The 12,651-nt window shown below is 47.9% G+C and overlaps 1 protein-coding gene across 5 annotated transcripts in view; it reads right to left on the minus strand.

Moving 5' to 3' along the window:
- STAT6 (signal transducer and activator of transcription 6) overlaps window positions 1-12,651 on the minus strand; it is a 54,383-nt gene that overhangs the window by 13,057 nt on the left and 28,675 nt on the right. For all 5 annotated transcript variants that reach the window (XM_028721263.2, XM_077923757.1, XM_077923756.1 and 2 more), the window contains exons 4-12: window positions 12,145-12,225; window positions 11,776-11,914; window positions 10,146-10,198; window positions 9,078-9,235; window positions 7,509-7,628; window positions 6,344-6,529; window positions 5,135-5,222; window positions 3,184-3,306; window positions 1,867-1,959 (exon numbers count right to left, since the gene is read on the minus strand). In XM_028721263.2, the coding sequence (XP_028577096.2) occupies window positions 1,867-1,959; window positions 3,184-3,306; window positions 5,135-5,222; window positions 6,344-6,529; window positions 7,509-7,628; window positions 9,078-9,235; window positions 10,146-10,198; window positions 11,776-11,914; window positions 12,145-12,225 (1,041 nt within the window). The remainder of the gene's footprint in view (window positions 1-1,866; window positions 1,960-3,183; window positions 3,307-5,134; window positions 5,223-6,343; window positions 6,530-7,508; window positions 7,629-9,077; window positions 9,236-10,145; window positions 10,199-11,775; window positions 11,915-12,144; window positions 12,226-12,651) is intronic.

Below are 12,651 nucleotides of genomic sequence, written 5' to 3' on the forward strand. Positions count from 1 at the left end.
ATGTTCCCTCTAGGATCAGAGGCAGTGGGCCTCTGAACAGAAGTGCACCTAGGGGGTGGCTAGGTTAGCCTCCACCAAGGACATAGGCCCTAGCCCCCCCCCCCAATATCACACCTCCACTCCGATACATGTGGGATATAATCCTCTGGAGCAATCAAGTACAACATTTCCTGTTTGCCTACAGTGAACATGCATGGGGAATGTTGGTCCAGCCAGTTGAACTTCCTGTTACACCTGGCTGGAGCATCCTTCCTTTTGCATGTGACTAGTAGGTGGGCATAACCTTTCCAGACCTGGTAAAAGGTCAATCCCTCCCCCCCCCCATCCTGCCTGCTTCCTGCTTCACTTCGACTGCACTGCTGGCTGTCAACCAGTGGTCCCTAGGTCAGGGGTAGACAACCTAAGGCCCGTGGTCCGGATCAGGCCCAATCACCTTCTCAATCCGGCCTGCAAACGGTCCAGGAATCAGCGTGTTTTTACATGAGTAGAATGTGTCTTTATCTAAAATGCATCTCTGGGTTATTTGTGGGGCATAGGAATTCGTTCATATTTTTCCCCAAAATATAGTCCAGCCCCCCACATGGTCTGAGGGATGGAGGACCGGCCCCTGGCTGAAAAAGGTTGCTGACCCCTGCCCTAGGTTATCTCCCATATGGGGTAAACATGTTTGTACATGTTTGTAACTTTAAGCCTAAAGCCTGCCTTCAGGGATCACACTGTGCTCTGCCTGATCGTGGGTAAAACTACTTTTTGTTACTTATGAATAAGACTGTTGTGTCTTTAGTCTTTTAGGAGGGATTCAAGGGATCATACCAGGAACATATCCAATCTGGGCAAGCCAAACTGAATTGCTTATGTAAAGGGGGAATGCATTCTGCTGTATAAAGAAACTTGTTAGTGCGAGTTAGGAAGGATTATATTAATCAATATATCCTCTCCTGTTACCCACAATACTCCCACAATACATCTCCTTGCCAAGGGTGCAAGAGAGCCTAGGTATGCCTCTGCCTGTGAATACCAGTTGATGGGAATCACAAGTGGGGAGAGTTTTTCTGCAGTGAGGTCCTGCTTATGATCTTCTCATAGGCACAACAGAGTGCTGAACAAGATGGGTCTTTGGTCTGAACCAGCCGGGTTCTTCTTTTGTCCTTAATGTGAGAAGCTATGGTCATGTGGAAGAAGTCCATGCACACTACAGATCACCTTCCCAGAACTTGGGATAAAGCTGGCATGGTCACAGCCTGTGATGCAGAGCACTTCATGCTGCTTCAGTAGCGTGGACAGCAGTGGTGCAGCAGTGGGTCCCAAATCACTGCCATAACATGAGAAGCATTTTGCTTTGGTTTTGGTTTCATCCTAGTGCCCCCTCCCATCTGAAAACACAAACACGTTGTGCTGTTACCAAACCTCTTCACTTTGCCAAAGCCAGGTGTTGGGCATCTCCTTGTTCAGGTGCAACTAATCATGGAATCACAGAATGGTAGAGTTGGAAAGGACCACGAGGTTCATCTAGTGCAAAGTTTCCCAAACTTGCGTCTCTAGCTGCTTTTGGACTACAGTTCCCATCATCCCTGACCACTGGTCCTGCTACCTAGGGATGATGGGAGTTGTAGTCAAAAAAAATAGCTGGAGACCCAGGTTTGGGAAACCCTAATCTAGTCCAACCCCCTGAAATGCAGGAATCTCTCTGTCCCAACCGGGGCTCAAACCCACAATCCTGAGATTAAGAGTCTCACGCTCTACCAGCTGAACTATCCATTTCACTTGATGTCACACCGTACTCTTTAATTCTGCCCCCAACAACAAGTGCTTCTACCCCTTGGGGACACGGACAGCTTTATATGTCAGCTTATGTCAATCACTTACAGCAGCGGCAAAGGCATTGTCCCATAAGATGGTGGCTTTGGCATTGTTCTCCTGGTTGCCATGGACGATCACCACAATGGGAAGTGACAGGGCCTGGAACACAAGAAGTGGAAAGAGGAAGCACACTTTAGCAGGGGGGTTGCTTTCTTTACAGACAGAGCCCTCTCCCTGCCCCTCATATCTCTCACAGGAGCACAAGAAGCTGCCTTAGACAGACTCAGACCATTGGTCCATCTTGCCCAGTGGACTGACTGGCAGTGGCTCTCTAGGGTCTCAGGCAGGGAGCTCCCCCAGCCGTACCTGGAGATGATGGGGATGGAGCCTGGAACCTTCTGCATGCCAAGCAATGCTCTACCACTGAGCCACAGCCCTTCCTTTGAGTTATAGCCCTCTCCAAATTCACTGCCAAAAACGAAGAATTTCCAATTCTAGAAACCAAAAGCGGTGACCTGCAACAAAATGTTGCACTGTTTCCCCAAGTCCCTAACAGGAGTGCTCCTGTTTAAGTGGAAAATGAGGTGTGTGTGTAATATAGAGTTGGCTTCAGGAGGGAGGAGGAAAAGGAGTAACACTTTTCCTTTCCCAGGTAACTGAAACTGGGCTATCTAGTAGTAGAATTCAGATGTGGGGCTCATTACAGATTTATTTACAAGATTTTCAAGGAAACTATTGCTGCCCACAGCTCCCTCAGCTCACCTGAAATTGCCTCCCATACAGGGCTGGCCCAAGACATTTTGCCACTTGAGGCAAAACAGAAAATGGTGGCCCTCCCTGCACCACCAGACTGGAGGCAGCCTGGGGAAGCCCTGGCACACTGAAGATGGCATGGGGGGGGGAGAGGCCATAGTGCCCCACTCATTCCAGGTAGTGGCTGTGGGTGACAAGCTCAGGATGCGACCAGTGGTGCGCTTCCTGGGGGCCTTCATAGCTCATTCCATGATCTGGTTCTGAGGTGGTGGAGAGATCCTTCCCCTCAGGGGAAGGCTGAGATGGTGACAGCTCCTATCCACAGCAGCAAAGATGTGCAAGGACACCCCTAACCCTTCTTTCCATATCTGCCTGAGGTAACTGGGCAGGCTTGGAGGTGGTATTTAAAAAGGCCCAGGTTGTAGTTTTGGGGGATTTCAACATTTCCACCAAGGCCACCTTGGTTGGGGCTTCATGTCTACCATGCAGAACAGCCTGTTGCAACTTAGGAAGTGGGTCATCCCTGGAGCCTCTCTGGAATCCATTTGTGTCCTTCCAGCAACAAAATCACCAACAGGCCACAATCTGCAAGCCAAATAATGAGATAAACCTAAGCAGCAGGGCTGTTACCTGCAGGCGGAAGATGGTTTTGTTGGGACCAAGGCTGACACTGGCACTGAAGAGGATAGCGCATTTCTCTTCGGTCACAGACTCGGTGCTCTTGCGGTCACAGCGCTTGATCTTCTTTAGGAGCTGAAGGAAGAGAAAGGCAAAATCACACCTGGCTAACCTAGAAAATGTCACAAAAGTTGTGGGGTCAAAGTAACAACTTCAGCTACTGCTTGGGAAAGTTCTACTCCATACTTCAGCCTCCTTTTTATCTGTTTCTGATCCAACAGCCACCTTGAATTGTGACACTACAGTGGTCCAGTTGTTCACAGAGTCCAAATTCAGAGTCTACAGCTACATCTGAACACACAGAAGAAGAAGGACAAAATGGGGAAGTACCGTTCTGACATGGAAGATCAGAGTGCCTGACTTCAGAATGTAGGAAGCTGCCCTTCTTTTTAAATACTCCCTGTGAGTAGAAAACTAGAACAGAGTTTTTGTATTTTCTTTTTTCCGTTTAAGTTTTGCATTTAGATTTATGGATATGTGCAATACAATCAATAAAAAGAAAAAGAAAACTAGCACGGAATGGCAAGGATTTAGCGAGAACTTTTCTCCCTGCTGTGCCAATTTTCTTCTTGAAGCAAGTATTTTAATTTTTTTTAGTGGAAGACTATTCTTCCCCTGCAATCTGAAATGGAGCAGCCTATTCCTATCATCTCATAATTTCGTCATCCCATCCTGCTGCAGGTGTCTGCTGCAGATGCCAGGTTCTCAGCCTTAGAGCATTGGCAATGGACTTGTGGCCCTCCAGATGCTGTCAGATTACACTCCCACCATCCCTGACTGTTGGCCGTTCTGGCTGGGGGCTGATGGGAGTTGGAGAGCCGCAGGTTCCTCACCCCCACCCAAAGCTATGCAATCCCAGTTAATGGTTTGAAGGCACACAATGCTGTGACAATTCTAAAACTCTCTGTGTGTGATGCAGTCTGCTCAAGGCCTGGACGGAAGATTGCTTTAGAGATATCTTCATAAGCCAATTTATGGTTTCTGAAGGAAAGTAGGGTATGTATAACATACAGTCATACTTTGGTCGTCAAACGCCCTGGAACTCGGACATTTTGGCTCCCGAACATGGCAAACCCGGAAGTGATTGTTCCGGTTTGTGAACGTTCTTTTGGAACCTGAACGTTCAACAGGGCTTCCATGGCTTCTGATTGGCTGCAGGAACTTCCTGCAGCCAATCAGAAATCACAATTTGGTTTTCAAACATTTTGGAAGTCGAATGGACTTCTGGAACAGATTCTGTTCCGACCTCCAAGGTACGACTATACAAACAAAATTATCCAGAGTCAGGTATAAAGCCTCAAAGCAGCTTTCTCCCAAACATACAACCTAGGGGAGAAGCACCAACTTGTGAGGGAGGCTCTGTTAGGATTCTTGCTCCGTGCTTTCAGTCATGGGATTGCTTTCTATCACATGATGGTGTATGTTTTCATCCCACATAGTGGGAAGTGACGGAAACAGGATGTTTTGTATTACTGTGATGTGGGACTATTGTCCTTTGCTCTTTCTCTTTGCTGTCTGATGAGAAAGATGAAGGAGCTAAGTCAGAACGCTCCAAGTGTATTATATGTAAATAAAGTAGATTAGCCAAAATGCTGTGCTACTGAGTTTGTTACGTGAACTGCTAACACTCTACAGGATCCCTACGCGTGCTGATACTTCTTGGTATCAGTCGCTGTGATGTTCGGGCTGAAGAAAGCTTTGGAAGCTCCCGAACAAACGACCAAGAGGGAGAGAACATGTCAGTCGGGCATGTGTCTCTGCCAGGGTCCTACACGCGAGCAGGATGATCCTAAAAGGCTCGGGAGGCTAAATGTCACCAGTTGTTTCTCTTCCTCCCATCGCAAGCATTCAAATGTATGCATACACACACACACACACACACACACTCCACTGCTGTAGTTACCATATTCTTAAAGAGAGCACAGCAGGCATTGCTTGTTGCATTTGTCTCCAGAGGTGCTGTGTTGTTCTGAATTTCTCCAGTGTTTTCACTGAAACCGAAAAAGAGAAAGTGCACATGAGTTTATGTACTTCCATTCTGAGCCAGGGGTTAATAATTGTGGGTGTATCAGGCGAAAAACAACATTTTCAGAGTGACTTCCATGAAACCACAATCTGATCTTGGAATCAGACCAACAAATGTAATAAAGGTGACCGAGAGCTTTGCTTTCTGTGGAATGGCTATCCCACAAACCCACACCACCCAACTCCAAAACAAGGGAGGGGCCCGTGAAAAATGTCCTCTGCCTCCCCTACCGCCCCGATTCCTGGCATGGCGGCGATCAAGCAGGAAAACGTGCTGGCGGACATGCTCCCCAGCGTCGGGGCACCTGAGAAGGCAGCCCAGGAAGGCTGCGCACCGCCTTTTGCCAGGAAGCAGGAGGAGGACAACGACCGGGAGCAGAGTCTTTAGCAGATGCAGAGGCTTCCATCCTAAGCCTCTGTGGGGATAGGTCTCCTCCTGCAAAGGCTTGGGAAGGAAGCTACACGCCTGCCAGCCATATAGTTGGTGGGGCGCAGCTGGCGGGCGTGCAGGGAAAGGTGAGACCACTGGCAAAGCCACACAGCTCCCCCACTCGCTGGGGCATCCCTGAAAGGCCAGCGCCCGGCCGTGATGAACCACTAAGACCAATGGGAAAGATGGCTCTGCTTGCAACCCTCCAGGAACTCTTTGTAGTGAAGGGCCCCTGCAATGTGGAAGCACCACTAGATATAAGCCTGCTCAGTGAACTCTCGCCCTAGAAGTCCTTTAGGAGCTATGGGGGAGGTTTTGCAAATATTTCCTGACGCTGATGCAGAGGGTTCTCCCCACTGATGCTCAGAAATAGGATTTCAGGATATGTCAGACACAGAACGGAGTAAGTCGGGGGGGGGGGGAGGCAGGGGCAGAAAGTCTGGCAGGATTGTTTTAACTGAAATGCCTCCCTTAGAATGGCTCACCATGTCTCTTGTCTTCTATTTCCGCTCTAGAATATGTCAGATTCACCTTGGGAAAGATATTTGGGAAAGACCTCTTTGCTGCGCCTAGTATTCTAAACCTCAAAACGTTGCTAAAACCGAGAAATAAAGCAACAGGGAGAGTGGCATGTTCAGCTGCAAGGGTTCTGCTCACCTGAGGACAGTCTCCAGGTGGCTAGTAGCTAGCTCCCGTGCCTGTTTCTCTGTCACAATGTCAGCAGTGACCGTGAAGGAGTGTGGAGACTTCAGCAGCTGTGGGCCCAGCAGGAAGCGTGTGGTGGCTTGAAATTTGGTTTGGGTCTTCAGAACTTGTAGGGGTTGTTTGTCCACCAGGAATGAGCTGAAGAGGAGACATGAACAGTGGTCAGAGAGCCAGGGAGCAGTGAGAAGGATTGGCTATTAGCCCTGCTGCAGTCAGCCTCATCATTCTCCCTGCTCCCCAGTCAGTATGATGGACAGAAAACATGGATCTAAAGGAAGAATCAGCAACTGAAGGCTCCAGGGACAAAACTAGCCCCTAGAGTAGGACCAATCTGTCTTTCCCCCGTTGTCAGCACAGAGACAAGAGTGATTTATGGAGGAATGTCATGGCTGTGGCAATGAACTTGCCAGTAGCCTACCTTGGTGTGAGTGGCCTGCAACTCTCCACCCCCACCCCCGCAAAGCAGCCCTTCTTTAAAACTGAATTCTGCTGGCAAATGTATGGAGACCCAAGGCTAGCGTTTAAATGGCAGTGATGGGGAAGAGGAATGAGGAGAAAATGGTGGAAGCACAGATCTCAAGGCTGAAAGGACTTATCTCAAGAGTCCTGTCCCAGTCTCCAGGAGGCAGCAACAGATATTCCACATTTACATTGAGGCCACATCCACATCATACACCTAAAGCACTATGACAGCATTTTAGATGGTCAGGGCTTCCCCCCAAAGAATTCTGGGAGCTGTAGTTTGTTAAGGGTGCTGTGAGGTGTTGTAAAGTTACAATTCCTAGAGTTCTCTGTAAAGAGAGACTGGTTGTTAAACCACTCTGGAAATCTCACTTCCGTGAATCTTGGGGACTGTAGTTTAACTCTCACAGAGCTACAATTCCCAGCACCTTAACAAACCAGAATTCCCAGGATTCTTTGAGGGATGCCTTGTGCTTTAAATGTATTGTGTGGATGTGACCATACGCTGCATTGTTTAACCTGTTGGGAATTGGTAAGGGGAAAGCCAATCTTTGAGATGAGGGTATGTGGGTAGGGGGCAAGCAATTGCTCTCAGTGGCCTTCTGATTCTCTTCAGATCTATGACCTTGGTGCTTCTGGCAGAGATTCTCCTTACTTTTTGACGAGGGAACTAAATACATTATCCAGACGTTCCTGAAGCTCAGAGCTCAGCTCAATTTCAGAGGCTACCAACTGCAGGCGGAGCTGGAAGCAAATGTCCACCAGGCTTTCAAATCTGCCAGGAAACACACCAGGTGAGGGTTAATTTCCCCTGCCACCAACCAAAATCCCACAACAACTCCAAGATTACACAAGCTTTAAGAACCAAACAGACTGGACAAAAAGGTGCTGCAGTCACCCTCACACCAACCGGCAACAGTGTCCCTGCCTTTAAGTCTATCAAAAGGTTAAAGCAGGGGTAGCCACATGCTGAGGGCCACCTTCCCTTCTGGGGGCCACATGCCGGTTGTGGGAAGGACCAGAGACAAAAGTGGGTGGAGCAATGAATTTTAACTTTGTACAGTGGGCTAGCTTCGTCAGACAAGTAAGAAGCATGTTGGAGTTCAAGGGCACATTCCAGCCAGGCAAAGATATTTGAGGGGCAAAGGAGGCCCAGTGAGGAGTGTGGCTGGAGGAGATTTGGGAGTGACCTAAGGCAAATTCCAGAGGCCAGACAGAGAGGCCTGGAGGGCTGCACTGAGTTCTTGGGACCCAAGGGTTAGAGAAACATCCAAGTTGATCAGCAAGGGTCCAGACAAGGGCTTTTCTGGCTATATGTATACTTGTAATAAAATAATAATAATAATAATAATAATAATAATAATAATGTATTATTTATTATTTATACCCCGCCCATCTGGCTGAGTTTCCCCAGCCACTCTGGGTGGCTTCCAATCAAGTGTTAAAAACAATACAGTATTAAAAACTTCCCTAAACAGGGCTACCTTCAGATGTCTTTTAAAGAGAAGATAGCTGCTTATTTCCTTCACATCTGAAGTTCCACACAGTGGGCGCCACTACCGAGAAGGCCCTCTGCCTGGTTCCCTGTAACCTCACTTCTTGCAATGAGGGAACCGCCAGAAGGCCCTCGGTGCTGGATCTCAGTGTCCGGGCTGAACGATGGGGGTGGATACTCTCCTTCAGGTATACAGGACCGAGGCCATTTAGGGCTTTAAAGGTCAGCACCAACACTTTGAATTGTGCTCGGAAACGTACTGGGAGCAGTGTTTAGGCAGAGCTGCATGTTTGCGGGATGCTGAAATATTGTGGGAGTGTGCAGAGTGGTACTAGGTGAGGAATTCAGCCTCTGGAGTGTCAGAACTTTTCTTTTAAGGGTCACACACGTAAATTTCTAGCACGTGTGACTGCTTTGCTCTAGCCACAGGACATACACAGTCCTGCATATGGTGTAAAAATAATTTAGAACACAACAACTACATACCAGGCTTGTCTGGACACAGACTGGTCCAACAAGGGAGATTGCTTTGCCCCTTTTATATCTTAGGGGTTTGTTTAAGCAGCACCAAAGGGCCATAGGCACATTTAGACCTCAAGCTTCCTTACCATCAGCACTAACAATATGACTGGCTTTGCAACCTGAGTTGGAAGAAACTCCCAACAGTGCCAAAATAGTAGTTCCCCAAATGAAGCTATGCACTAACTAAGCTCTCCTTGCACTACTCACCTTTTCTGGAGTGGAGCCAAGTCCTCATCAAAGGGAGTTCCATTCCCAGCCAGCTGTTGCTGCCTCTTCCAGATCATAAGTCTCATCAGCACCATTTTCTTTGCACCTTCTAATTCATTAGCTGCTTTCAGGAACAGATTCTGAAGATTTTGGAGAGACTGAAACAAGAGACAAATAGGTTGGTAGGCATGAAGAAGACAACAAATGCTGTTGAAGCATAAATCAGATGTGCCACAGAACAGGGTGATGGTCTCAGAGAAAGGGAACCAGGCAAAAAAGATACTGGAGTGTGTTCCCAGTAGACTACTTCCCCCAACCACAGAGCCATCTGCCACCAACTGCCCTGTGGGGAGAGTCCTGGTGACTTATGGTATGATGGTATCCTTTATTGTGGCTTTAAAGAATGTATCTGAAAGTTACTTGTCACCTTCACAGGACCTGTATCCTAAAAGGAGGGATATAAATAAGTAAATGATTCAGCACCAATCTGTTTGCATGTTGTGTCCAGGGGTTAAATCAAGGTGGTTTAGGGCGTGGCCCAAAGGGCTGCATGCAGCCACTGAAACCCTTTTTTGGAGGCTCTCAGCAACATTTGACTCCTCTTCCTCAGCTCTTGTGCCTCCTTCCCAAAGCTAGGTGCTGGGCTTTGGGAAGGAGGAGTGAGCGCTCTGACAGGGTCCCAGAGGCTTCCTGGTTCTTCCCAAAGCCTACTTAGCATTTTCCCAGCTTGGGGAAGGAGATGGGAGGACTCTAGGACCCTGCCAGAGCCTCATGCCTTCTTCCCAAAGCCTGGCACCTCACTTAGCCAGCTTTGGAAAGGCTGTGTGAATGATGGAGGGGGCATCAAATTTTGGCCTCGCTCCTCCCTGCGCCATGTGACAAAGCAGTGTGCAGCCCATGACTTCCATGGCAAAGTACTCCTGTGGCTCACTTCTTATGAAGGGCCACAGGTTCCTTCTCCCCAATCTAGGTGATGGAAAGATATAAATCTTTTAAACAAAATCCATTCATCAAACAAGAATGGTGTCTGCAGAATGAATGGACCACCATCATGAATGGGTTACTCACACTTTCTTGCAGCTTCTCCTGGGGTGAAAATTGCAGGTTCAGCTGCAAAGGAACTGAAGACCATAAAATCATGATTAGCGTCTGCAGAAGAACTTCAGGCCTAAGTTAAGTTATCACAGAAGGACAAGGCAAGGACTTACTCCCTTCCCCCAGCATAACCGGCATATATGATTGCTCTGCCCAGCAACTTCCTGTTCCTAATACTCTGTGGGCAAAGCGTAGCAGTTTTCTGCTGGGAAAAATGTGTGGGTGCATGATGAGGTTCAGAATTACATTCTGTTTCAAAAATATACCTTTGTGGCAGGGAAAGGCTTGTGCAGGTCAGCAAAAAGCATCATGAGATATATTTTACAGAAATCTAATTATATTGGAATTTTGCTCGCTATCTCCATACTGACCAAAAAACCCACACCAATTCCCTAACTAGGAGCTATGATTACTGCTCAACAATTGTGCCCTGTACTCTCTCTATATATTTAATAATCTAAAATAATGTGGTATTATTTGACAGCCAGTATTATATTTGTTCACAGATGATCACAGGGCCTGGAGACAGACAGGATGTGCACCCAAAGCAGTGACCAGGGGAGGAATGGCTGCTGGGAGGAGAGCAGAGAGGAGAAACGCCGTGCACCTGTAACAGCGAAACCTGATGCTTTCATCTGCCCCAGCTGCAACAAAACGTGTCACTCCCGTATTGGTCTCTACAGCCACAGCAGGCTTTGTAACCTCCCAGCAGTTTGGCTTGGCCCCTGAAGGTGCACTCTTCCACTGTCTCCGGAGACAGATGGATGCCAATAAATTTTGTTCACAATAAGCTCCTTGATTTCATACAGGTTGAAAAGGTGGCAAACCTTGCCACAAAAGTTGATCTGGTGAATTTTGTGGTCAAGCAAGCACAGCTAGAAAGGGAAGCCTCTCTCTGAAACCCTATCAGTGTCTAGGATCTTCAGTAATTTGTTTAAATCTCTTTTTACTGTTCTATTTTAAAACTGCATGTAACCTTATGATGAAGGGGGAGTAAGAAATCAAAATCAGCATTGCCCATCCATGCCATCCTTCCACACCTCTCAACAGTTTTATCTCTACAATTGTGACATTAGGACTGACTACAGAGGTACCTCGGGTTAAGAACTTAATTCGTTCCGGAGGTCCGTTCTTAACCTGAAACTGTTCTTGACCTGAAGCACCACTTTAGCTAATGGGGCCTCTCGCTGTCGCCGCGCCGCCGGAGCCTGATTTCTGTTCTTATCCTGAAGCAAAGTTCTTAACCTGAAGCACTATTTCTGGGTTAGCGGAGTGTGTAACCTGAAGCGTCTGTAACCTGAGGTACCACTGTATAGTGATCAAGTCCAGGACTCTTTGCAGCCCAGGGTGGTTCCATACAGCACAGAAAGCCAGCAGCATTAGCATGGAACAACTGCCATTTTAAGGTAAGCCATTTCTGACCCCAATGCAAGAGTGGCATTTTGCTCAGCCAACCTTCGGGGTTGCGTGAGGGCACTGGAGCAGTGAGGGGGCAGCATCAGGGGGAGAGAAGAACAGGGTGGCCAAAGTGAGGTGCTGGTGGAAGAAGGCACCTGTTGCTGTGTACCCTCAAACCTGGCAGCGTTCATCTCTGCCTCCTCACCTCTTGCGTTGCCGTTCATCTGATTCAAGGTCTCCCGGAGTGTCTGGATCTCCTGCACTCTGTATTGCAGCTTCTGCAGACTGAATATAAACCTCAGTTCTTCCCGTTGGCGTTGGATGAAGAGGGCCACATTCTGAAACTATAAGAAGCAAAAGTGAGACGTGGCACTTCCTGCTTCCATCTTCTACATATTTAATAGCTAAATAGCTATTGCTTCGTGACATGCTGAAGAACTAGGGTAAACTGGGCAGTGAAGCTGCAGTGATCCTACAAAACAGTGGCCACAAGCAATCAGAAGAGACTCAGCCTGAGGGCCCAGATGTAAAAGAAAGAAAGGACCAGCCGCCACACATTGGCTATTCCTCTTACCTGTTGGGCTGCTGCTTGCTCTCCCTCTAAGATTCTTTTTATAGCCCCCACCAACTGCAGCGGCTCTCTCCGGTATCTATTCTAGAATTATTGGGAAGAAGACAAATGTTGTTAATGCTTGTGCCTCAAGCCACCTGTGAGGTTGTCCTATGGTTTATCCCTATCACAAGAATGGACTGAAATTGCTGTATAGACAAGAATGGGGAACCTGCGGCCTTATAGATGCTGTTGGACTACAACTCCCATCACCCCTGGCTGTTGGGCAAGCTGACAGAGGCTAAAGGGAGCTGGAGTATAGCAACAACAGGTTCTCCAGCACTCCCTTAGTGACCCTGGGAAGGAAGGGCACTCTGGGGCAACAAGCTGGGGTAGGTCATGTTCCCCAAAAGTGAACCCATACTGCAAGCTGTAAGCCCACCATTGTTTATTATGTCACACCTTGCCTAAGAAACTGGCTCTCAAAAGCCTGGAAACTTAGCACATAATTGGCGAAGGGTTGTATCCAAT

This window comes from Podarcis muralis, chromosome 2 (genome assembly GCF_964188315.1).
Source record: "Podarcis muralis chromosome 2, rPodMur119.hap1.1, whole genome shotgun sequence".
NCBI classification, from domain to species: Eukaryota; Metazoa; Chordata; class Lepidosauria; order Squamata; family Lacertidae; genus Podarcis; species Podarcis muralis.